Source organism: Lissotriton vulgaris, unplaced genomic scaffold (genome assembly GCF_964263255.1).
Source record: "Lissotriton vulgaris unplaced genomic scaffold, aLisVul1.2 SCAFFOLD_1460, whole genome shotgun sequence".
Lineage (NCBI taxonomy): Eukaryota > Metazoa > Chordata > Amphibia > Caudata > Salamandridae > Lissotriton > Lissotriton vulgaris.
This window is the reverse complement of record NW_028250103.1, coordinates 416,596-443,811: the sequence shown is the minus strand read 5'-3', so window position 1 is coordinate 443,811 and position 27,216 is coordinate 416,596. Positions and strand designations below refer to the sequence as shown.

General features: G+C 44.7%; 1 protein-coding gene across 1 annotated transcript in view; it reads left to right on the top strand.

The window, feature by feature from the left end:
* Window positions 1-27,216, top strand: part of LOC147663373 (beta-microseminoprotein-like) — a 118,076-nt gene that overhangs the window by 75,939 nt on the left and 14,921 nt on the right. Inside the window, exon 3 of the mRNA XM_086950489.1 lies at window positions 12,051-12,153. Coding sequence (XP_086806615.1) covers window positions 12,051-12,153 — 103 coding nt within the window. The remainder of the gene's footprint in view (window positions 1-12,050; window positions 12,154-27,216) is intronic.

The following is a 27,216-nucleotide window of genomic DNA, read 5'->3' as shown; positions in this document are numbered from 1 at the left end:
ATCAGCAAAACAGTGAAGGCAAACGGAGAATAAGTCACCAAGGCTGTCTGGTCTAACAGTAACGGTCAAGCCCCACTCAATTTCTGCCACCCTGATTCTCATCATCAGCACTTTTTCTGATTTGCTGGTATGTGTGATGTGCTTAGAAGCTGACCCTGCAGCTTGCTCCTGTTCACTTTCTCTATAAAAAGAAATAGCATGCAATCAGCTGCGGCTTCTTTATTTGGGCTTAAGGGTGTAACCCCTGTTTGTTTGCCCCATATTAAATCATGTGTGTTGACTGTTTTTGTTTTTCTTCTTTAGTCGCCCAACAGGAGTGAGGCAGGCGCACGTTGGGTGGCCGCGGGGGACTGGGCGCTTGAGTAATAGACAGATTAGCTCCGGGCCTCCTTGGGGTGAAGTGTACATGACGGGTTTGACAGGTGCCTTTCTTTGCCCAGCCTGATATGCGCACTTGAATCTTTGCCTACTTTTCCAATGTAGGGAGCCCCGGGGATTGCTGCCATAGCCATCAAGTCTCCTTTGGAAGATTGGCAGTGCCTAACCTAGCCAAACTTTGCACTGCTCCCATGCTGTTTTCTAAGATAAAAACAAGAGAGCATCGTCTAGAGTGGCCAGAAGTTGCGGGGTGGTGCTGAGGGCTGACCTGGTGGGCAGGTCACTAGTTCGCTGCATGCCTGGAGGTGCTGAGGAAAACCACCCTCTGCTTCTGAGGAGTTTGGAGAACAGGGGACAGAAATAATTGGATCGGATGATCTTGTTCTCAACATTCAATTGGACAACAAGCATGTAACACCGCAATGGAGCAATAGGCAATGGAGCAATAGTCGCAGAAAAGGTCATGTTTGCATTATTAAGGTGTGATGATGTACACATTCCAGTGCCTATGGATAAGATTTTGAACTTGTTTATTGTTGGTAAAGCACTTTGAGTGAGACGGGCCAGGTGGAGAATGTAGGTGCAGCTTCCTCATTACACACACTGGTGGTAGCCAGCCCATAGATCTCCCCCACTACCATTGTATACCCCTGTACCTGGCCTCGATGGCCGTCCTTTCTGCCTACACCAGGGTGTGCCACGCACTAAGGCGAATTGGGGCTGAGTCTGATAAGACAGAGGTCCTCCTCGCCCATGGCCTTACAACTCCAAAAGCCCCCACACTCACCCCGGGCCTGGAAGATTCAGCGACTATGATTTTGCTACCTCTGCTTAGCTACTTCGGGCTGGGGCCCAAGAGGTTACAGTGCCACTTAATGCCTGCTGGCTGCCCCTTACCCTGCTCTGCCTCTAGTAAGGTCGAGAAACCCACCGAGTCTTGAAAACTGTAACCAGTTTCTGGAGACAGAATCAGCCCTCTGCACTGTATAAAGCAATCTCCATGGCGGGTGAGCACTTCAGCCATTTTCTCTATAATAACAGAAATTTTACAGGTGCGCTGCTAAGGCAGTCTAGGGAACATGATGTTATTGTATTTCTTACTAGCAGCCCGCCCCAGCGTTGCCTGGGGCAGAAAGGGGCTGGGGGCAGTACACCCACTCCTGCCCCGACCCCCTCCCGTCCCGACCCCCTCCTGTCCCGACTCTCTCCCGCCCCCACTCCTCCCGCCTGTCCCTCTGTGCACACCCGCTCCCCTCCCGCCCGGACTCCCTCCCGCTCCCCTCCCGCCCCGATTTCAAGCTTTACTTTACCTGAGCTGCTGCTCAGATCCTCTTCACCATGACGCGCCCGCGCTCCTCACCTCACCGCAGCTCCATGTCCGCCGCTCCTCCTCATCGTCATCACGCACGTCACGGTCATCACGCACGTCTCGTCGCGGCCAGCGCTAGGTACCGGCCGGCGCTACTTTCAGGGGACTACTTTGTTTTAGAACTTCATTTTTTTAATTTACTTTTTTTTTAAATTTAATATAGCCTATGTCCATCTACACACCCTGACATTTTCATAGATGTATCGGGTGTGTAGATTGGCGCTGTGGTTCTTGAGTTTACCAGGCCAAAAGGTGCAAGTTCTCTCTTTATAATAGTAGTATAGATTAAAGACTATTGTGCAACTGTCAACCAGATTGTAAAGCCTCATAGGGGTTTAATCCACGTGAAACATGAAAACAATATTTGTGCGATGGCGTTAATGCTTCTTGTGTGGAGAATGGTCAGCCACAGGGCCAGGGGCACTCAATATTTTCAGGAGACCATCACAAATTAGCTGAAAACGCATTAGGTCTGTATCTATGTACTGCGTCACCCACATGCACAACCAAATTTCCTTGAAACTCTAATGTCGTATGTCAGAACGTTAACTACAAAAATATCATAGCGAAATATATGAAGTGCCAAACACAGTGAAGCAAAGTACAGATTTACTATTCTTGTCTCCAAACCCACATACCTTGAAGATATATGTTGGTATGGTACCTATAAGTAAAGTTAAGTGTCATAAATCTGTATTCAAGATATTCTGGTTTTGATATTTTTGTAGCACATATTTAGGAGTCCCTTTCCCCACAGTACACCATACAACGGTAGGTGCTATAACCAAATTCCCTCTAAGTTGCAACTGTAGCACTGAATACCGCACTTTCTTTAAGAACTGTCATTTAACTGACATACATTAGCGGTTACTACCACAGAAGGGTGGAAGGCTGAGGATGAGGTCAAGAACCTAAAATTTTGAAGCGACAAGTTTAGTGCTCACTGAGCTATCCTTTGCCCTGGTAGTTTGAGATACCACATCTATTTTTCAATATCCATTCCCAGTTACACTGGCTTTGTGCAGGGGTCTGACCCCCGAAGATATAGATATTTTTGACTTTACATGTGAAACTTACCACCTTGCAGACTAGAGCATCTATGAGTCTGGAACGATTATGGTAAACAAGGCACGTTATGAAAAAGCGTATCGGGTAGATGCTATGTTTTGATCCATATATATATAAGTATTAGCAGATGGCTCCCTCCTTCGAACTTCAAGTCGTAACAATGCTGAAAAATAACCTAAAAACGTAGACACTGTTTTTACTAGCGATTCTCCATAAAATCATGTTAAAGCCTACAAATATACTTAAAAAACACTAGCCACGCTGAACTGTTGACCATCTTTACACAAAGTAGTGGTCCAGTCTCAAGTAAGAAGTTATAATTCTGAGCAAAACAATTGCAACTTAAGCCGTTGAACAGAGAATGTTAAGAAACATCTGGGCTGAACTACACCACTTAAACATCTTCCTAATGTATTCAGAATACGTGTACAATCTTGTGCGCGGGAAAGAATAGTAATATACAATTTTGGAAACATTGGGTCACGTGTACAAAAGGTTTTAGGGGTCATAAACGGGGAATTGGGCATTTGCAACCACTAAAGAGCCTTTTGCAGTGTACTTACCCTATTTTTTGAGACTGCAACCTATTACCGACTCGCAAAATAGAGGGTGTGAATCTGTATTAGGAAGGGGCATTTTAAGGAATTCCCTTCCTAATAGCGCTTAGCAGAGGCATGCAATAATGTTTTGTGACAGAATGCATTCACAAAACATTCATATTTTACCTACTCCGTGGAGGAGGCAGTAACCCATTTGCAAATGTAAAGTGTACCACCAAGAGTAACCACAGTCTTAAAACAGTACCCCGCACAGCGTCTAGAGCAGGCAATGTATTAAATCAGCTACCAATATAATGCAAATACCAACCACAGTGGTAAGATAGCACACAATTCTGTGCCAGTACCAGCCCCAGGCTCAATACTGTACCCTCAACATAGCACCAAGAGCAACCAGTTAGTGTACGAAAACAGGTCCGGGTCAGTGCCGGGAACAGTTGTCATACTTAACAAGCATTTACAATGCAATGGTCTCAGCATTATTAAAGGTAGAGCAATTTGCATTGCTCATGACATTTTGTAAAAAAAATTTTTAAACACAAATAAATGGTATTGTCATTTACAATGGCAATAGGTGAGCATTAGAGAGTAGTAGAGAGTATTCGCGGACACAGACACACACACAGAGCCACAGACAGAGAGACCCACACACCCACACAGAGCCACCCACACAGAGCCACCCACACAGAGCCACCCACACAGACTTGAGTCACGCAGCCCCCGTTGTTACTGTCCTCTGCTGCCATCCCTTGATCCCCCACCTGGTTGCCCTTCTGTCCCCAGGCGCCTTGAGGACTCCCATCATACAGCCCACACTGTTCTTGTCTTCTTCAGCTGCCCCCTGCCCTCTAAGTGTGAACGTGTCTCTATTGGTGCCTTTGAGTGCGGGGTAGAAGTGTGCTTGTGTGGGTGCAAGAGTGTTGTCCCTGTCTGAGTACATGGCAATCACTGTGCGAGTTCAGGCTGGGTGAGCAGTGTGCCTATGTAAGTGCAAGGTCAACAATATACCTGTGTCATTGGAATGCGGCGTCTGTATTTGAGGCATGCCTTTGCACCTCCAGGGTGTATGGTGTGTTTATGTGAGTTTAGGACGAACGGTGTAGAGGTTTGAGTTCAGGGGAAAGGTTGTGCATGTGTGAGTGTAGCATTTCAGTTTGTATTGCGAGTGAAGTGACTAAGCGAGTGCTGGATGAGTAGAGTGTTTGTGAATGCACTGGTAGAAGAGTGTCTGTGGAAAGTGCAAGGTCAAGAGTGGCTGTGCAACTTCAGGGGGAAGTAGATCTTAATGAGTTGTGCCTATATGAGTGAAAGCAGGCGAGGGAGTTCCAGTATGAGTGGAGGGTGAGTGGTGCACCTAGGTGAGCAGAGGGGAAGAAGTTGGTTTGTATGAGTAGAGAGTAACTTTGCATGTATAAGTAGAGGGTGAGGGATGTGCTTGCTGTTGGCACAGTGAGGATCGCGCCTGTGTGAGTGAAAGGTTTGTTTTTACAAATTAAGATTGGGAGGAGTGTCTATATAAGTACCAGATGAATGGCGTGAGCTTTTGCAAAAGAGCTCCTCGGGCGCTCGCCGCCCAGCGCCTAACGGAGGTACGACAGGTGCCAAATAATGGCGGCCATTTCATCGCTTAGGTTGGAGCCTGCGATCGCTAAGAAGCAGTCTTTACCCACACGTGCTTTAACAGCATATGTAGCCCTGAGGAGCACAGTTAAGCCTACGCATATACACTACAAGACTGCTGCGGTATTAGGGTATCTCTGTTAGCACAAAGACGCGTTGTGCGCACCCGTCGGCTATATTACTAAACCACATTTTTTAAGACCTTAAACACTAGCTTAATTCTGTTGCATATTCCATTTCCAAAACATTATACACAGAGGATCGCCACTTCGAAAATGCTAATTTATTGCATCGGCACAGATTGTCCAATAACACCAAAGCAGCGTGCAAATGTAGGGGTGTTTGTGTGCTATTTATGCGGGTTGCACCCGCGTTTAAAGACGTTTCGTGTGTGAACCCGAGAGGTCGCTTTGAGTACCAGGAAATTTAGTACAATATTCAGAAATTATCTGGTTCCATAGAACTAGAGTTTGAGATGAAATTAGAGTTTGAGATGGGTTATATTGGATACGTTTCCACCTCAGTGGTTATCAGCTACATTAACACAAGTCAACGGTAAAGCGCAATAATGAAAGACCGCTTACATTTTAAGAAAAGTGAAACGTAAAAATAAATGCGGGCTTCGCTTAAGCTCGACACGAAGGTTATGTCCTTTATGATATCTCTCACCTTCTTAAGCTGCTCCATCAGTGCGCTCTTGTTTCCGCCACTATCCAGGTTACGCTACTTTAACTCCGCCTGGAGATCGATCACATGGAGGTCGCTCAGCTTGCGGCTCTCCCCGGTGTCGGAGGCCGCGCCCGATTCGGCGGCTCCAGAGTCCGCCATGCCAAAAGCGCAGTGCAGGAAGTAGTGGCCTACGGATCGTGGGTCTAGTTAACACGTTTTAATACCGGATTCCACGGTCCCCGTACGTGCTCTAAGCGTTCTGTAATGTTCCCTCCGGCTGAGTAAGCTCCGTCCTTGGGGCTGTGCTGTTTCTAGCCTCCGACGGGGGGGATGACGGCGAGACGGCAGAAATGGCGTGGCTCCTTACCACACGCCCAGCAGTATAGAGAGGTTAACGCAAGCAGTTCTTCCGCCGGCGGTCGGGCTGAAATGGCTTCAGCAAAGCGCCAACATTTTCCGATTCGGAAGCGTGGTTTACTTTCTCTCCTCTTCTCATCGGCTGGAAGGTAAAAATCCAGCCAATGGGAAGAGGAGAGAAAGTAAATAGAAAGAAGCTTAGAAAAACACCCCCGAATCCGAATAAGACGGGGCTTGGTCCGAGTGACGCCCCTCTCCTCCAATGGCTGGCCTCTGTTTAGGAAGCCAGCCAATGGAGAAGAGGGGCGGGTTCAAGCCCCCTAACTAAAAAACATAAAATCTTCGGACTCCGCCCACTGCTACGAAGTGCGACGGTCCTCGACCTAAAAAGCGCCAAGGCTTGCCACTGCTAAAAAAATATATATATGAGTAACCAGTGTATTAAAGTAGCACATTGCAGCGCCTAGACTGACCACCTCCAGTACATCTCCTGAATGAGGCGTACAGTGCCTTGTAGGATCCCCGTCTGCCTTTTAATGTTTATTCCTACCAATCTCCTTCTGTCCAGTCCGACAAATCTTATTAACTTGTATTTCCTCAGTATAATTAATTTGTAAAGGTATATCAATAAATAAGGAAATCTGTGAGGTACCAGCATTGTTTTCTAAAAGTATGTTATGAAGTTCTGTAGTTATGTTGAATAAGAAGCTACCTGCATCGTCATCATAAGAAATCTCTTTATTGACATCATAACTACACTTTCACAATTGCCTTTTTAAGATCTAGCGTTCTCAAATTTGCTCTAAAATGCACCATTTACCCACCTCTTTTTTCAAATGTTTTCTCGGGAGAGAACTCCCTGAGCCACCCTTACGACAGTCAGGCTCACTCATGACGATTCCTCGCTACAGGTCACTAGTCCCAAACTTTTACGCCTCACCACTTTCAAATGTCACCAGTTGCTACTGCATGCCATATTATTCTAAGATGCCTGGCTCATGTACTCATACACATTCACAGCAACATACATATCAAAATTTCTGTTGGAGTCATAAATGGCACAGGGAAAAGAATAATTGTACCCAGAAGGCTGCAGGAAAATCTTTCATGTAAGTTTTAAAATAAACTTACACTTGTATCAATGTTAGAGAGAGTAGACTTCTTTCACTATTCCGGCCACTATTCAACTCTTTCAACAGGACAGCCTGGTGAGTTTTTTGCTTACTATGACCATGGATTGTTCAGATCATCATGTCCAGACAGTCAAACACACATCTTTTTGTTACTAGCGATTTAAACTAAGTGGAAAGCGTTTTTAAGTCCCGCCACAAACGCTGGTGCATGGAATAATACTCTGGGACCATATGTAAATACTACTACTGGTCAAATGTATCCAATTAAATCATGCCTTGACTTGTTCTTAACACCTTGGCTGCTAGGGAGATTTTTCTCCTGTGCTGCATTCAATGAGTTCCCATTATACATGATGAGCTCAGCTCGTCATGAGCACAGCTCAACCGTGCCTCATGACGAGCTGAGCTCATCATGAGCAGCGAAGGGGTTAAGGAAAAGTCAGAAAAAAAGAGAATGCTTGCTCCTGCTTGTTGCTATTTCTTGATTCAGTCTACCTCTATATACCCTATCTTCTAGGACATTTTTTTTGCACAAAAAATGATGAGGGTTACTCTGGTCACCTCTTTTACTATCTCCCCATATTTTGTCTGCAAATTGATTTTGGAATCGGTAACACCTCCTGGACTAAAACTTAGTACATTGCACACTATGGGGCGGATTACAAGTCTGGCGTCCCCGGATCGCCAGACTATTAATGGCATAACGGTCTCCCGACCACCGGATTACGATTTGGGTGGTCAGACCCCATAGCCCAGCGGGAACCGCCTTTCCCTGACGGAGTTGTGGTGGTCAGGAGGCCACCATAAGTTTGGCGGGACCGCAGCAGTCCCTCCAAGTATATTACAAGTTTCCTCTCTGCCAGCGGTGTCATGAAGATTCCTCCTCTGTGAACACTGTGGCATGGGGAAACAAAGGTGGACCTTCACATGAGGATGCATGCAGGGGAGCACAACGTGTGCCCCCCTAGTGTGCATGCACCCCAGTTCTTGCATGGCATGGACTTTTCGTTTCATGCCATGTAGGAACGATATATGGCGTTCCCATTGCTGTGCCCATTTTCTGAGGCACTGCCGTAGAAATGCCAAATACCAGCCTGCCAGAAAGAGGAAACTCCTAATCTGGCAGGCAGTCTGACCACGGCTTTGGAGGTGTGGGGGAGGGCGGACCCTGCGCTGTACCACCAAAGTCGTAATCAGGCCCTATGTCTTTGAAGAAGAACTGACCTGGCCTCTCTTGCATTAAAGAAAGGGGTGAAATAGGCAGCCTCTTAGGTAAGGGATAATTAGTTCTATCCTTTTTTTTTAATATAACATTTTTTTGTTTTTTCGTCAAATATTACAGTAAAGGATAAGAGCGCAAAAATTAGTGGCTTGAATGAATTTACCACAGAATTGTCATTACCAATTGAGAGTCCCACAGCACACAAAACAGCTGTTATTCCAGTTCCTCCTCTCCCTTTTCTCCAGTTCACGTTTTCGTGGTATGATTTCCTCATCCAGGACTTAACACGCAGTTTTATCCCTTCCTGATTTAAAAAAAAGCTGGAGTAACTCTTAAAACTAGATTATGTTCTTGCTTACTCCTGGGCAGCTGGGATGTGGCAGGCTCTTACTTCAGGGCAAGCTCCATCCATCAAGCTAACATCCCGGGAATCAGTACACTCCTCATGGCCTCCAAACAGGCCCATTCAAGCTCCTAAACAGGTAGGTAGGTATATTTCTTTTCCCAGTCACAACAACATGGTGACCCTGAAGGATTTACCAGACCTAGACCTAATTTAGAGTAAGGAAGATAACCTGTCCACTGGCGATGTCAGCGGAGGCTATTGTATTCACTCTCCTGGAAGACGACCATCCAGCATATTTAAAAGTCTCCAGCATACAAAGATTGTGTCTTCTTCGGTGGATCTGTTGTTAAAGTGACTCCATTGAAAGTGGTAAAGCTTTGTTAATGTTTTATGAGAAACAAACCTATAAACGGGTTAAGCTGGCAAATTCAAGAATCCATCCACTCAGAGGCTAGCTCACAGTCTGAAAGAAGTCCCCAATGGTGAGAGATCCGGAACACAATACAACATTCCACTGCGCACCCTTAGAAATCTCCCCTGAGATGCCCCATTCACTTTTTCTGAGGCACACTGACCAAAGAGAGGAAGTATTATGCTTCTAGTCAACTCTATTTTGACATCTCAGTATCCATGCGATGTGGTAGTAAATATTCACTCCACACTGCAGTCACAGCTAGAGGACTGGAATTATTGTATTTCTCATTAGTAATTTTTTTGTGTGCCATGTTTATGTGCCAGCCTGAGCAAAGTTTTTGTTTTTACAAGAACGAACTTCCAAATGGAGGAATTTAATACTGAGAAAAAATACAATCTTTGAGCCAGATGTGAGGGGAGTTTTCTCCCTGTGCATGAAAGTCACTGTCTGATTTCCCTGCCCTAGACTGTCATGTCTCACGTGAACGTCTAGAGAAAGGCAATTTAGGCATGGTCACTGTTGGACCTGGCCCTTTTGGCATGGTTATCCATAACTTTTTACCTTCCTCCTGTATTTTCTGGCTTGTTTTGCTGATTTGTTTGCCTCTGGGCACTTTAACACAGCTGATCAGTGCTAAAGTGCATGTAATCTCTCATTTAAACTTGGTATAATTGGCTTACACCAGTTTGTCGTATTTCATTTAATTGTAATTCCCTTGTGCCATGATATCCTATGCTCTGGGCCTGTAAATTAAATGCTATTAGTGGGCCTGCAGAGCTAGTTGCACCATCCACTGAAGTAGCATTTCAAACCTGTCTCAGGCCTCTGCCGCTGCCGCGCCTGCATGCGCAGTTTACTGCCACAGTGGGGGTGCATTTAAAGTGTTTGCCAAGTCTGAAACTCCCCTTATACTACATATAGGTCATCCATAAGGTAGGCCTAGGTAGCCCTTTGGGCAGCTTGCTGTGTGAGTAAAAGGTATGACATGTGCCTTTGTTGTGTGGCTTGTTCTAGTTGTGACAAATAGCTTATTTGGTTTCTCACTGCTCTGAGGCTGCTCCTCTCATAGGTTTACATTGGGACTTCCCTGATATGTGTTTCAATTATAATTTCTGATATGAAAGAGGTAGCGTTGCCATATGTGGTATGTTTGGAATAGTAGTAATAAATCCTACTCATTGGTGAAAACAGATTTGTTATTACTATTTTAGAAGTGCCACTTTTAGAAGTGGGCATTTCTGTGAGCTTATGACTCTTTGTGCCAGTCTGGTTTAGACTGACAGAAGCTGGGGATGTGAATTCGCTCTCAACAGTCACAAGGGAGTTTGAGGTGTGTCCTGCCTTTCCTGGGTGACTCTTAGTTGAGCTGAAAAGGCCTGGTCTGCATTTAGATGGTGGGAGGATTCTCGCTAGCACCTGAATAGGGCTGTGCCTGCCTTTCACAATGCTATCTCCGTCCCCCTGCAGTGTGTCTGGGGCCAGGGCTTGGGATTAAAGGGGGTGTTGTGCACTTCTAAAGTTGTTCACAGTGCCCCAGAACAAAGACTTTGTGGGTGTAAGTACCTGGACAGTAACCCCATAATTTTACAATAAACACAAAAGTAGGTTGACTGTACCAATAAACTGAGCAAAGAAATAGTGGTAAGATCCTGAAATTTGAATGCTATAGTTCAGGTGTGGTTTAAGGGGAGGCCCTCCTTAATGGAAGAGGATGCCTCACACACAATATTTTGTCATGCTTCATCATAGGCATCCTCTCCCCACCCTGGTAAGATGATACGACCAGGGCGGACTCAACCTTTGTGAAGACTTGGCGAAAGGAGTGAGTTCTTACATAAAACCTACAGGACAAAAACCTGGATCCAGCTCTATTAAAAATACCTTGAGGTTCCTCAGTTATCACCTTTATTAGTGAGGACCTCAGGTATGTTACAAATAACTATGTTGATGGAATTTACAGAGCATAATGTCTCTTAGTCCATCCTTTGATAAGCCCACATGTTTCTGCCCACGCACAGAGCCTTAGAGGTCTGGGGCATTTGTCAGGGCTGTCGGATCCCTATAATAGCGATACCGGGTGTTCCCTGTATCTATTATGTGCTAAAGTAGGGGAGTACACTTCAGGTTAACCCAAGTGAATCCTACCTGGGATATTCATATACACAAATTCTCATGCACCATATATGTTTAGGGTATACCAGAGACTCTGTCAAAGGAGTGGTAGTGCCCTTCGTAGTCACACATTCATCAGAAAGCATGCCACGTCAGAGCACCTATGTACGTCCGCTCCCTTCCGTTGGTACCAATAAGCCAGGTAGGATTCACGTGGGCTTTGTATCAATTCAGGATGCAAAGACGTGATTTGCCCTAAAAAAAAGAAGCGCAAGGGACACAAGTGCGGCAAACAGCGACCTATTGCATTCTGAGTGTTCACCCTGTTTCTGTGCACTTTCTCCAAAGTTCTGCTTGGAACAGCTCCTAATTACATGATGTGGCATAATAGCATAATTTCGAGATTTGTTTGTGTTGCAAGAGTAATGCAAATTTACTGATAAACACAAAATTACTTCAGCGTGATGTGCCCACTATCTCCAGTTGCTGAGATGTATCTGCATTCAACCAAATGTTCTATGCCTTCTCTTCGTCTCACTGAGGTGCACATTAGCATCAGCTGCTTGAAATGTACAATGGAAGAAGATCTGGTTTATGAATGTTGTTCCATATCAAGAATTATTTTGCAAATGCCACGAAAACACACGAATGCCAAAAAATAATAGAATTCCATTAAAAACATGACAATCCAAGCCAAATGCGTATGAATGCTAGTGCACGATAGCAGACAAAATCAGAGAACAGGCTATATACGAACTGGAATGGCAAAATTGACTGAATATTGATTCCTGCTTTGTTTTCTAGGCTGCTTCATAGAAGGCAAGTTGCGTCCAATCAGTTCAACAACCAGAACAAAGAAATGCATGAGTTGCTACTGTTCCTTATCAGGCTCACAATGCTTTTCCCTGTAAGTGTTATGAAAAAAACAAGAAATCAAATAATGCTGAGTAAAATGTATGCATTTATTTCTTGGTGTCTAGAAGGAATCCTGTCGCTGCTTCTAGTGCTTTTTCTCGGGCGCTGCACTCGATGAATCCTCCGGGGGCCGGAATTGTCGTAAGCGGGGCAGCAAGCGTTTTCAACATCATTCTAAAAACAGTGATGTGTTCAGTGGCGTCACTAGGGTTGGTGTCACCCGGTGCGGGTAACTCATGGTGTCACCCCCTCACAACTTACCGGATAGACCAACTCATCCTCTGCCTGCATCATGTCCCCTCTGCCTGCACCATCTCTCCCTCTGTCCGCACTATCTCCCCCCCGCCTGCACCATCTCTCCCTCTGCCTGCACCATCTCCCCTCCGCCTGCACCATCTCTCCCTCTGCCTACACCATCTCTCCCTCAGTCTGCACCATCTCTCCCTCTGCCTGCACCATCTCTCCCTCTGCCTGCACCATCTCTCCCTCAGTCTGCACCATCTTCCCTCTGCCTGCACAATCTCCCCTCTGCCTGCACCATCTCTCCCTTTGTCCACACCATCTCTCCTCCGCCTGCACCATCTCTCCCTCTGCCTGCACCATCTCCCCTTCACCTGCACCATCTCCCCTCCGCCTCTACCATCTCTCCCTCTGACTGCACCATCTCTCCCTCTGACTGCACCATCTCTCCCTCTGACTGCACCATCTCTCCTGCACCATCTCTCCCTCTGACTGCACCATCTCTCCCTCTGCCTGCACCATCTCCCCCTCTGCCTGCACCATCTCCCCCTCTGCCTGCACCATCTCTCCCTCTGCCTGCACCATCTTCCCCTCTGTCTGCACCATCTCCCCTCCGCCTGCACCATCTCACCCCCTGCCTGCACCATCTCTCCCTCTGTCTGCACCATCTCACCCTCTGTCTGCACCATCTCACCCTCTGCCTGCATCATCTCCCTTCCGCCTGCACCATCTCTCCCTCTGCCTGCACCATCTCTCCTCCACCTACACCATCTCACCCCCTGCCTGCGCCATCTCACCCCCTGCCTGCGCCATCTCTCCCCTCCGCCTGCACCATCTCCCCTCCGCCTGCACCATCTCCCCCTCTGCCTGCACCATCTCCCCTCTGCCTGCACCATCTCCCCTCCGCCTGCACCATCTCCCCTCCGCCTGCACCATCTCCCCTCTGCCTGCACCATCTCCCCCTCCGCCTGCACCATCTCCCCGCCTGCACCATCTCCCCCTCTGCCTGCACCATCTCCCCTCCGCCTGCACCATCTCCCCCTCCGCTTGCACCATCTCTCCCCCGCCTGCTGCTCTTTTAACCCTTTCCTCGTCGCCTTCTCCACCCCCATGGTTTCTCCCTCACAGTTCTCGGCTCTTCTTAAAGTGACTGAAATAAACTCATGAAAAGCGCTTTGAATTCGTGCGCGCGTCACTGAGGATAAGTTTAAATAGACACAGAAGACACACTCGCCCTCAAGAGCGCAGCAGGGAAGGGGGGCCTGGATGGGGGCAGATCATTGCCTTTTGAATGTAATATATTTTGGACCGATGTCATACTTAACCTCTGCTAAAGAAGGACTCCATTTTCTAGCCAACTATAAAGTAACCTCTTTGGTTGAATACTTCTGCTCAATAGGATTTACTTTTAAGATGTATTCCCCATAATGTCTGTCTTTAGAGCTCTGACTCATTACATACATCTGTGTTAGACCAGTTCTTCAAATGCCGATCTGTCTACTTGACCTTTCATCCTTTTGAGGTCGATAAAATGAGTGCTAGTGAGTTGGGTAACAAGAAGTCTGTTTTTCAGCGCCACGATACCCACAGATAAGTGTTCCCTTTACAAACACACTTTGCTAAAGTTATACACTGAAACCGAAAAATATCTAGATAGTATACTTTCCTGTAAAAAAAAGTTAAGATGCATTTTCTAATCTTCCCCGATATATCTATATAATTATTTCTTATTAAATTATGAATATCCTGTTATAAATGTGTACGTAATCATTTCCTATCCACATTTAAAATTCCACTTATTCTTCAGAATCAACCATTTGATTCCATAAAAGCCCGTCTTTTATCCAGTATTAATTTCATATGCTAAAAAGCTGTTAAATACCTCATTAATTTCAAAGAACGATTCAAAAGATTGTCCGTTAAAACTGACAGCGCATTATCCAAGTGAAGACATTATTTAAATGCTCACATCAGCCTCTGCTTGTCAGAGAGGCACAATGTTTTATTAGGCTCAGGGTTCCTCCTGATAAGCAAAGCAGAGCAGAGCGGTGAGGCTGCAGAGCTGTGTTACATACACAGCATTCCCAGATGGTGTCACCCCATGTGAAAGGTGTCACCCGGTGCGGTCCGCACCCCCCGCACCCCCCTAGTGACGCCACTGGATGTGTTGTTAGGTAAAAAGCAGAATGGCAGTAAGGCACTCTATGACGGGCCTTTAGTAACATCCTTTGTCACTCTTGAACTGGCTAAGAGTAGGTGTCAAGTGGCGGGCGTGGGGGGTGGAGGGTGGGTGGGGGGGGGTGTTTGGGAATAATGGGCAAGGTCTCTCCACCGTTTCGGATCACATTGTGGATACGTATTTTTACACTTTGGGGAGGCCAGGCTGCAAATATCATGTTTGAAATCGTAATTTAGTGCAATTTTAAAAGGGATACGTAAACATAATAGTAATGTTAGAATTACAAAGCTCCCTGTTTTTAAGGAATTTTGTGAAAACAAATTGGTCATTCTGGGCGTTCACAATCACATTATTTTAGAAAATTTGAAGAGCACTGTTTTTAAGTGTTTGGAATTGATGGGAACGAAGAAACCAGAAATGAGAGTTCCCACAATAGATTTTGTTTTTTAAAGAATGTGTTTTTTCTGACACTGTAGGAGAACGTTTATTAAATTAAATGAGGAAAACGTTCATAAGTCTTCTTGAATGGATGCTTAAAGGATGAGATGACCTGAAGAGTAAGATGTCTGCTCCTGATTACCTCTGAACAGAGAATCTATATAGCCCAGGGCTGTCAGATGATGCAAGGCTAATGCATGTTATGTTGTGTAGTGTTATGTTATGTTATCTCATTTAAAGCGTGTAATCACCCGAAGGTGTCCTGGTGCTAATAATGTAAGTGAAAATTAATCAGAGAAAAGACTAGTGAAATTTATTTTATTTATATTTATTTATAGCATTTGTAAAGCGCTTCTGCAACCCTACGGGCATCCTGTCGCTGTGTACATATTGCTGAATAAATACTGTGCATCAGAGGAGGGGAGGATAGTATTAAAGTTCTGGTGAGATTAAGCTTTGGGGAAGAGCCATGTTTTCACCTTTTTTCGGAAAGCCATCAATTCGTCTGTTTTCCTGATGTCAATAGGCAATTTATTCCACAGATGGGCTGCGGCTATGCTGAAGGCTCTGCCACCATAAGTGGCTTTCCTGATCCTGGGTATGCCTATGAGATTGGAGGATGAGGATCGGAGGGACCGTGTGGGTATATACCATTTTAATTTCTTTTGAAGTGGTCGGGGGCCCATTCCGTGTACTGCCCTAAAGACAATGCAGAGGGATTTAAAGCAGATCCTTTGATGTACAGGTAACCAGTGAAGGTCGGCCAGAGCGAGGGTGGTAGAGGATCTTCGCTCTCGGGAGAGTGCCAGCTTCGCTGCTGCCGCCTGGATGCTTTGCAGTCTGGAGATCAAATAGGCCAGGGATTCCAGAAGCAGAGCATTACAGTAATACAGGCGGCTGAGAATGGTGCTCCTAACTATGGTGGCTCTGACCTGCGCTGGCAAGAGGGGTAGCAGATATCGCAGTCCTCTCATTAAAGCAAAGCAGCTACTCACCTGCTTATTAACATTGGTCTCTAGACTCAGACAGTTGTTAAAGCTGACTCAGATGTATTCTTAATATTCTACGGAATTTAAGGCATTGTGGCTCAGGAAGGATGGAGGGAGGAAGGACATTCCAGGCCCTGATCACAGGAAAGGATTGCCCACCAGCCCGGTTCTGCCAAACTTGGGAACTGACAGAAGTTAAGCAGTAGAAGGGCACCAGGCTTACGAAAGAACGTATCTCGGAAAGAGAGAGGAGATATAATTCTGGAAACATTGCGCAGCCAGTAGGGTTAGTTTAAAGGTAATCCTGTTGAAAACCAGGAAGAAGCCAGTGAAGAACTTGGGAACCGAATCTGAATTGTGGGGGAACCAGTTTTACAAATTACTGTTTTACTGTTGCGAGCTGTGTGAAAGCTCAGGGGACTATCTCGTATTTTTAACCGACATTCATTGCACTTGTACTTTTTGGGCAGCCATTTTGGGTCAACGCTCTAGTAGCTGGACCCTTGTTACTTAAGGCCCAGATGACGCAACACGCAGCGGCTAAAACTGAGGTCTCACGTGCATCATTAGACATGGAGGGCTTACTTGACAACCAAATCTGAATTGTGGTGGAACCAGTTTTAAAAATTACTTTTTTATTGTTGCAAGCAGTTTTAAAGCTCAGGCGGCTATCTCGTATTTTTAACCTACATTAATAGCACTTGCACTTTTTGGGCAGCCATTTTGGGAAAGCGCTTTAGTGGCTGGACCCATGTTCGGGGCTACTAAAGTTCCGGATGACCAGCAGTGGCTAAAACCGAGGTCCTACGTGCATCACTAGACACAGAGGGTTTACTTGAGAACAGAATCTGAATTGTGGGAGAACCAGTTTTAAAAATTACTGTTTTATTGTTGCGAGCTGTGTTAAAGCTCAGTGGGCTATCTCGTATTTTTAACCTATATTTATAGCACTTGCACTTTTTTGGCAGCAATATTGGGTCAGAGCTCTAGTGGCTAGACACTTGTTTAGGGATACTTAAGGCCCGGATGATGCGACCGTGCAGAGGCTAAAACTGGGGCCTCACGTGCATCACTAGACAAGGAGGGCTTACTTGAGAACCGAATCTGAATTGTGGGGGAACCAGTTTTAAAAATTACTATTTTAATGTTGCAAGATGTGTTAAAGCTCTGGGGGCTCTTTCGTATTTTTGACCTACATTCATAGCACTTGCACTGTTTGGGCAGCTATTTTGGGTCACGGGTCTATGGACTGGGCCGTTGTTCGGGGCTACTTAAGGCCCGGATGACACGACGGCGCAGCGGCTAAAACCGAGGTCTCACATGCATCACTAGACACGAGGGCTTACTTGCAAACCAAATCTGAATTGTGGGGGAACCAGTTTTAAAAATTACTGTTTAATTGATGCGAGCTGTGTTAAAGCTCAGGGGGCAATCTCGTATTTTTCACCTACATTCATAGCACTTGCACTTTTTGGGAAGCCATTTTGGGTCAGCACTCTAGTGGCTAGACCCTAGTTAGGGGCTACTTAAGGCCCGGATGCGCGACAGCGCAGTGGCTAAAACCGAGGTCTCACGTGCTTCACTAGACACTGAGGGCTTACTTGCAAACCAAATCTGAATTGTGGGGGAACCAGTTTTAAAAATTACTGTTTAATTGATGCGAGCTGTGTTAAAGCTCAGGGGGCAATCTCGTATTTTTCACCTACATTCATAGCACTTGCACTTTTTGGGAAGCCATTTTGGGTCAGCACTCTAGTGGCTAGACCCTAGTTAGGGGCTACTTAAGGCCCTGATGACGCAACAGCGCAGCGGCTAAAACCGAAGTCTCACGTGCATCACTAGACATGGAGGGCTTACCTGAGAACCAAATCTGAATTGTGGGTGGACCAGTTTTAAAAATTACTGTTTTATTGTTGCAAGCTGTGTTAAAGCTCAGGGTGCTATCTCGTTTTTTTAACCTACATTCATAGCACTTGCACTTTTTGGGCAGCTATTTTTGGTCAGCGCTCTAGTGGCTGGACCCTTGTTCAGGGCTACGTAAGGCCTGGATGCGTGACCGCGCAGCGGTTAAAACCGAGGTTTCACGTGTATCACTAGACAAAGAGGGTTTACTTGAGAGCCGAACCTGAATTGTGGGGGAATCAGTTAAAAAAATTACTGTTTTATTGTTGCGAGCTGTGTTAAAGATCAGGGGGCTATCTCGTATTTTTAACCTACATTCATAGCACATGCACTTTTTGGGCAGACAATTTGGGTTAGCGCACTAGTAGCTGGACCCTTGTTCGGGGCTACTTAAGGCCCGGATGTGCGACCGCGCTTGGGCAAAAACCGAGGTCTCACGTGCATTACTAGACAAGGAGGGCTTACATGAGAACCAAATCTGAATTGTGAGGGGACCAGTTTTAAAAATTACTCTTTTATTATTGCGAGATGTGTTAAAGCTCAGGGGGCTATCTCATACTTTTAACCTACATTCATATCACTTGCACTTTTTGGGCAGCTATTTTTGGTCCGCGCTCTAGTGGCTGGACCCTTGTTCAGGGCTACTTAAGGCATGGACGACGCAACCGCGCAGAAGTTAAAACCGAGGTTTCACGTGTATCACTAGACAAAGAGGGTTTACTTGAGAACCGAGCCTGAATTGTGGGGGAACCAGTTTTAAAAATTACTGTTTTATTGATGCAAGCTGTGTTAAAGCTCAGGGGGCTATCTCGTATATTTAACCTACATTCATAGCACTTGCACTTTTTGGGCAGCCATTTTGGGTTAGCGCTCCCGTGGCTGTACTCTTGTACAGGGCTACTTAAGGGCCCAGATGACATGACCGAACATAGGCTAAAACCTAGGTCTCACTTATTTCACTAGACAAGGAGGGTTTACTTGAGAACCAAATCTGAATTGTGGGGGAACCAGTTCTAAAAATTACTGTTTTATTGTTGGAAGCTGTGTTAAAGCTCAGGGGGCTATCTCGTATTTTTAACCTTCATTCATAGCACTTGCACTTTTTGGGCAGCCATTTTGGGTTAGCGCACTAGTAACTGTACCCTTGTTCGGGGCTACTTAAGGCCCGGATTCGCGAACGCGCAGGAGCTAAATCCGAGGTCTCACGTGCATTACTAGACAAGGAGGGCTTACATGAGAATCAAATCTGAATTGTGAGGGGACCAGTTTTAAAAATTACTCTTTTATTGTTGCGAGCTCTGTTAAAGCTCAGGGGGCTATCTCATACTTTTAACCTACATTCATAACAGTTGCACTTTTTGGGCAGCCATTTTAGGTCAGCGCTCTAGTAGCTGGACCCTTGTTCGGGGCTACTTCAGGCCCAGATGACGTGACCGAGCAGGGGCTAAAACCAAGGTCTCACGTGCATCGCTAGACACGGAGGCCTTACTTGAGAACTGAATCTGAAATGTGGGGGAGACAGCTTAAAAATTACTGTTTTATTGTTGCAAGTTGTGTTAAAGCTCAGGGGGCTATCTCATATTTTTAACTTACATTCATAGCACTTGCACTTTTTGGACAGCTATTTTTGGTCAGCGCTCTAGTGGCTGAACCCTTGTTCAGGGCTACTTAAGGCACGGATGACGCGACCCCGCAGCGGCTAAAACCGAGGTCTCACATGCATCACTAGACAAAGAGGGTTTACTTGAGAACCGAATCTAAATTGTCGGGGAACCAGTTTTAAAAATTACAATTTTATTGTTGGGAGCTATGTTAAAGCTCAGCGGGCTACCTCACATTCATAGCGCTTGCACTTTTTGGGCAGCCATTTTGGGTCAGTGCTGTAGTGGCTGGACCCTTGTTCGTGGCTACTAAAGGCCCGGATGATGCGACCGAGCAGCAGCTAAAACCGAGGTCTCACGTGCATCATTAGACACAGAGGGCTTACTTTAGAACAGATTCTGAATTGTGGGGGAACCACTTTTAAAAATTACTGTTGTATTGTGGCGAGATGTGTTAAAGTTCAGGGGGCTATCTCGTATTTTTAACCTACATTCATAGCACTTGCACTTTTTGTGCAGCTATTTTGGGTCAGTGGTCTAGTGACTGGACTGTTGTTGGGGGCTACTTAAGGCCCGGACTACGCTACCGCGCAGCGGCTAAAACCGAGGTCTCACATGCATCACTAGACAAAGAGGGCTTAGGTGAGAATCGAATCTGAATTGTGGGGGAACCAGTTTTAAAAATTACTGTTTTATTGTTGTGAGCTGTGTTAAAGCTCAGGGGACTATCTCGTATTTTTAACCTATATTCATACCACTTGCATTTTTTGGGCAGACATTTTGGGTCAGCGCTCTAGTGGCTGGACCCTTGTTAGGTGCTACTTAAGGACTGGATGACGCGAGGGCGCAGCAGCTAAAACCGTGGTCTCACGTGCATCACTAGACATGGAGGGCTTACCTGAGAATCAAATCTAAATTGTGGGGGAACCAGTTTTAATAATTACTATTTTATTGCTGCGAGCTGTGTTAAAGCTCAGGGGTCTATCTCGTATATTTAACCTACATTCGCCGGTGCACATGTCCGCTGCGCACGTCCGCTGCGCATCTGCACCCCTTCCTGCCTTAAGCAGGTAGGAGGGGAGGAAGCGCGAATGCAGCTAGTGAGACTAGTGCGCAAACATTGGTTCCAGTAAACACCGGAAGTGAGGGAAAAATGAAAAGGCAGCCCTCTGCACAAGCCGCGGCAGAATGGGGACAATCACTGCAGGTGAAAACAAGACCAGGTAGTTCATCTAATGTATTGCCAATAGTGCCTAAATACTTGTAGCTGAGGTTGTGATACTGGCCGTCAGCCGGGAATCCACTGAGTGTCTACGCCTGTTCCTGCCTTAAGTAGGTAGGAGGGGAGGAAGCGTGAATGCGGCTAGTGCGACTAGTGTGCAAATATTGGTTTCGGTAAACACCGGAAGTGAGGGAAAAGTAAATGCACGTCCCTCCACACAATTGGCACAAGCCATGGCGGAACGGGGACAATCACTGCAGGTGAAAACGAGACCACGTGGGTCATATAATGTGCTACCAATAGCGCCTAAATACTTGTTTAAAGAATCACATTTAAAAAGGCATAGAGATGCCTACAGTTAATTCAATAAACACACACCAAACAAGTAGCTGAGGCCGTGATACTGACCGTCAGACGGGAGTCCGCTGCACATCCACACCCCTTCCTGGCTTATGTAGGTAGGAGGGGAGGAAGCATGAATGCGGCTAGTGTGACTAGTGCGCAAACATTGGTTCCCGTAAACACTGGAAGTGAGGGAAAAGGCAAAGCGTGTTCCTCTGCACAATCGGCACAAGCCGTGGCGGAACAGGGACAATCACTGGAGGTGAAAACAAGACCAGGTAGGTCATCTAATGTGCTGCCGATAGCACCTAAATACTTGTTAAAAGAATCACATTTAAAAAGGCATAGAGATGCCTACAGTTAATTTAATAAAAAAACACCAAACAAGTAGCTGAGGTCGTGATACTGACCGTCAGACGGGAGTCCGCTGAGCATCCGCACCGATTCCTGCCTTACGTAGGTAGGAGGGGAGGAAGCATGAATGCGGCTAGTGTGACTCGTGCGCAAACATTGGTTCTGGTAAACACCGGAAGTGAGGCTAAAGTCAAAGCGTGTTCCTCCACACAATCGGCACAAGCCGTGGCGGAACGGGGACAATCACTTCAGGTGAAAACAACACCAGGTAGGTCATTTAATGTGCTGCCAATAGCGCCTAAATACTTGTTAAAAGAATCACAATTGAAAATGCATAAAGATGCCTACAGTTAATTCAATAAAAACACACCAAACAAGTAGCTGAGGTCGTGAAACTGAGGGAGTACTCATCTCCATATTCTGATCGGACAAAACATAAAGCAGTACGTTTTTATAGTTCAAATTGCATTTTACTGCTCGAAATATAGTTTTCTAATAAGGCTGATGTTTGGACCTTACGCCAATATGCCTGTGTGAAATAAAAAAATCAACCTTGAATTTGAGTTTGCGGATATTAAGAATTTATTGTTTTAATCATTTGAATTTCGAAATCAATCATTATTTTGGATAGATTTTTGTTATGTGTTTTTCCTTTTACAATTGAAAGAAATTCATTGTATTTAGAATCCTGTTTAGTGGGTAGTAATGCATAAATTAGTGGTATATTTATTGCTAGCTTCAATTGTGTATATTTGTGCAAATGGATGAGGGGTACTTTTGAAAGTCCCATCCATTGCCCAGATATTACAGTTCTCTACGGTAACCAAATTATGAGGAGTAGAGAATATTAGTAATCTTTTTACAGCATTTTCCTTATCATACAACAGAAATTGTTAATTGGAAAAAGTTGTTGTTAGTTCTAAAGGAATATTTAGGTCAGAAAAGGTTTGACAAGGTCAGAGATGTGGATTTCTAACCTGCTTTTTTTCGCAGTATTATTCTTTGCAAATTTGGAATGGCAGGCATGCTGCATGCAACATAGGGTGGAATATTTTGAGAGACCTCCCTCAAAACTGAGCCACAAGGTTCACTGGAGGTAGTGCTTAAGTCTTTTATTTCTTGAATTTCTTTGCCTCACTTCAATTTCTGTTGCAGAGGCAGGGTAGTTATGCTCTGTAGTTTTTAAAACAAGGTCACCTAATGTAATTGCTCTGCGTCTGTAAGGTATTCAACACACTTCCACTGTCTCGGTGGCTCAGTTTCTCTTTCTTTGCAATAAAGGTACCCTTGAAATTTAAGCAATCTTTTTCCTCGTCTGGATAAAATATATGCTGCCTCTCTGGATTGATCCATAAAAAGAAAACCTGAAAAGAGAAAAGAAAGTTGAGTGAGGTTAAAATTAGAAAATCCACCACAAAGCATACTCTCAAACATCTGCCCATGGGTTTGCACTGACTTTGGTTTGGAATAGTAAATCTGCCCCAGAGCCCACTGTCCTGCACCTGCCCAGGGGTTTGCACTGGCTTTGGATTGGAATAGTAAATCTGCCCCCGAGCCCACTGTCCTGCGCCTGCCCAGGGGTCTGCATTGACTTGGGGTTGGAACAGTAAATCTGCCCCAGAGCCCAATGTCCTGCGCCTGCCCAGGGGTTTGCACTGACTTGGGGTTGGAACAGTAAATCTGCCCCAGAGCCCACTGTACTGCGCCTACCATGGGTTTGCACTGACTTGGGGTTGGAATAGTAAATCTGCCCCAGAGCCCACTGTCCTGTGCCTGCCCAGGGGTCTGCACTGACTTGGATTTGGAATAGTAACTCTGCCCCAGAGCCCACTGTCCTGTACCTGCCCAGGGGTTTGCACTGACTTGGAGTTGGAATAGTAAATCGGCCCCAGAGTCCAATGTCCTGCGAGTCCCCAGGGGTTCGCACTTACTGGGAGTTGGAATAGTAAATCTGCCCCAGAGCCCACTGTCCTGCGCCTAGCCAGGGGTTTGCACTGACTTGAGTTTGGAATAGTAAATCTGCCCCAGAGCTCACTGTCCTGCACCTGCCCAGGGTGTATGCAATGTCTTGCACATTGGTTCTAACCTAGTTCCCTGTTGGTTGTCATATTATTTTCAGCTTATTAATAATAAAACTAAAAATTTTAGATATTTGCTTTTTACAACTTGACCTTTTTTTAAAGTACTTTAATGAGGAGGTGGCTGTTCAGCAAGCAGGGGATATTAGCCTAAGTTGTCTCCAGATCTGAAATAGAAACAAAATGTACAAGACTAAAAACTACGTAGTTGCCCTGCTTTCCTATTTTTGGAAAAAGTAAAATCATCATAAAACTTTGGCTTCAGCCCAACATTTTTAAACATAAATGAATTATTGCTGAAGCTAATACAATTTTGACATGTTCATTTATCAGCATCTTACTTTATAACTCTCATTATATCAATTTCAGGACTATTATTAACTTCCACACGCTTCACTAAGCTGGATAATTACTCTGATTTAGTCCTTCACAAGTTAGATGTATATACATAACCCATAGAAAAATGGGTTTCCACCATTTCTCCACATTTTTATTATTTTTATTGTGGTTGGAAAACAACACAAATTTTCATTGATTAACATTCAAAAAATGTGACCTGTGTTTGAATTTGCACTGCTAACAAAACAGATGCCTATCTGACAGATACTTTACTTTCACAATAAAAAACTCAAATTCTGACTGATCACAAAAGTTTACCTTTTACAGAGTCTTTCTTCGTATATGCTTCTTTTCCTTCCTCCAAGTGTAGCACAGTAATGTCTGAGTTAATGTGTAGATGCTCTGTTGCTCTTCTGTTGTTCTAGAATATATATATATATTTATATGCCTTGCTTCTGCTACACTTCAGTCTTATGTTTGCTCATTTGCGGTTCTCTTTTTAATCCGGATGGTTATCGCTTTTTGAAAACTTGCATAACAAGTCACCTATGCTGACGTTTTCATATAACTCTCTTTGTAACAGCACACATCTGTATACCTAAACAAATTGTTTAACTACCTTTACTGTTTTTTTCTTTAAATGGCACTCAATTAGAACATTACTTACAAAACGAGGAGTAACATGGAAAAGTTGAAACATTTTCTTCAGTTCTCACAATGTCTTTTCCCCCAATAAAAACTTAATCTGGAAATGATAGATTTCATTTTTATAAAACCAAAATATACATTTTCTAATTCACTAAAATCGGATTCACGCTTATTTAGAAATTATTTATTTAAAATACTTAATGAGGACAGAAGGTGGCACTGTAAGTCTGTGACTAGAACCCCAGTCCTTCACAGTACGTACGATTACCTCAGTGTGTTGCTTTGGAAAGCACACAAAATGGTGGAGCGCCAACTTTATACGTGTAATCGCCATACAACCAATTTTTTAACTAAAATATATTGCAGAAAATTTTTAATTTACTATTTTTAATATATAACGCAATTTTTTTTACATAATCATATTATGCCTTTCGTTTTAACTAGACTGTCCCTCTCGCAGATCTTTTTAAAGTATACTAAAACACAACTTCTTAAAGACAAATTCTAATTCTATTTGAAACGTAATTAAATGTTTTGCATAATACTGAAGAAAACTATTTCACTATAAAATATACAATGTACTGGTATGTGTGTGGTAGATGTTTGTGTTCTAGTTGTTTTCATGGTGAAGGCATTTTGCATTACAGAAAATACAATTCCGGACTAACAGTTTATCAGGTAAAAATTGCGAAGTAAAGCCAAGCGTGGTAAAACCACGCGATGTAATGACATACAACCACCTAGAGTAGTCTCATACTCAAATAAAACGGGTTACTTAACAGTAATAGTAGTTCTGCAGCTTGAAACTGTTGGATAGTTACGTGTTTGTTAGTGCAAGGACATTGTTTGCAATTCAGTAAAATATACTCAGTACATGCATGCCAATAATGTCCTGAGCAAAAAAGAATCTGGAGGTGGTACCTACTTCTCAGGCATTGTGGGCTTACGGTTGACATCCAATCGAATCATTCTAGCTCCAGGTAAGATTGATACCCAAAAATAAAAAGTACATTCATTGCAATGCTATGTCCAAAACCAATTACTGGGTGGTATAAATGGAGAGCATGTGACTCAAGAAAAGATCTAGGGACTTATTTACAAGCCCCATGCGCCGCCGGTGCGTTACTTTTCCCCATATCAAAAGTGACTTACCAGTGGGGCAAATGGCGTGTAAATAAGCCTCTTAATCTGCAAAACAATTATTACAGGCAAGTAGCTACTTTCTTTCTACTGCATCATCACAACATGACAATAAAACACTGTCCCTATCATATTCACCACAACATCAAAACATGATGACATTTACCCGTACAACCCCGCACAGTCAGATGCTCACATTGATGGAGCAAGGATTTGCACGTGAAGCGCCTTGCCCCGTGCAAGAACCTCGCCAACTGTATAATATTACTAAAATCATTGTTGTCGTTTATTACACGTTTTCCCAAACACGCGGGTGTCCCCGGATGCTTGCCTGTATGTCTTTTTTTCATATTAACGAAGCTTGCACTAAGAAAAACGGCTGCTTCGCTGAAATTCAGTTTGCGCATGCGTCGGTCATACCCATGTGATGTGACGCACTCGCATTCTGGAGGGAGTTCTGTGCACATGCGCACTGTTGCTAAAATGGCCGCTTGACTCTCACCACGCTCTCTGCTTATTGCTGCTGCTTTGGCCTATCTATCTTTTCGCACTAAACTTTAATGCTATAGTCATTATAAAGTAAGGGTTGGATAAGATTTTTCATGGTATACAGTGTGATCATTCTGGATGTGATATTAATTTGTTTTCGCTTACCTTTCATGTACCGCGTCTTTGGGGGCTGGGAGTGCTTAAGCTACGCCATATTTGAAGCTCCTCTGGGTTTTGCCATGTGACCTGGGAGAAACTCGACTGCGCAGAAGCTGAACCAAGCCTGCTGGCTCCTGAAGCAAAATGCGCCTGAGAACCCAGCACAAAATGTGGACAATCACCTTGAAATTAACAGACTTTGTTGCAACTGTCTTATGCGCTCATACTTTCTGTTGTATTCTATGGATGGGAACGTGAACCCGGGGGGCGGATATGCAAACCTGAATATTAAATATGGGAAAGCTGAATTTTAGGAGGTGGTAATGATCGCACCACCTCTCCTGACCAATCAAAATATGGGAAACTGTCACTTGCAACATTAGTGGGTGGTCTGAGGGTCCCCAGAACTGTATAATTGCTCTAGTTTAGCTTATGGAAATTGTCCGACTTGTCCGAGTAGCAGACCTGTCACTGACCCTACGATCTCAATAGGTGCTCAATCTGAAAGTGCTGCGGAGCACTTTGTCCATACTTTCCACAAACTCCTAAGGGGTGGAAAATCCTAAGTGCTGGCGAAGCACTTTGCTGGGAAATTCGAAAATCCAATAGGGGTTTCTGGCGGATTACTTGCAGAAGGGGGTAACGCAGGCGTTGCTGTCCGAAGCTGTGGGTGTTGGTCGTAACCTGGGAGGCCCAGTCCTTTGACCCGAACCTGAGGGGTATCCTGTCCTGATCTGTCCGTGGGTTGTACCTGTTCGCACCTGGTGTTCCTTTTTTCCGAGGGTCCTTGTCCCCGTCTTCTCATCTGACCCGTGGCCAGGGTTAGACTTCAATCTGAACTTAGGTAAATATCAGTCCGAGGGTTTGCATCTCTCTCTCTTCCTCTCTTTCTTAAAATTCTTTCGGTAAAACATTACTTGCCAATGATATTGCTC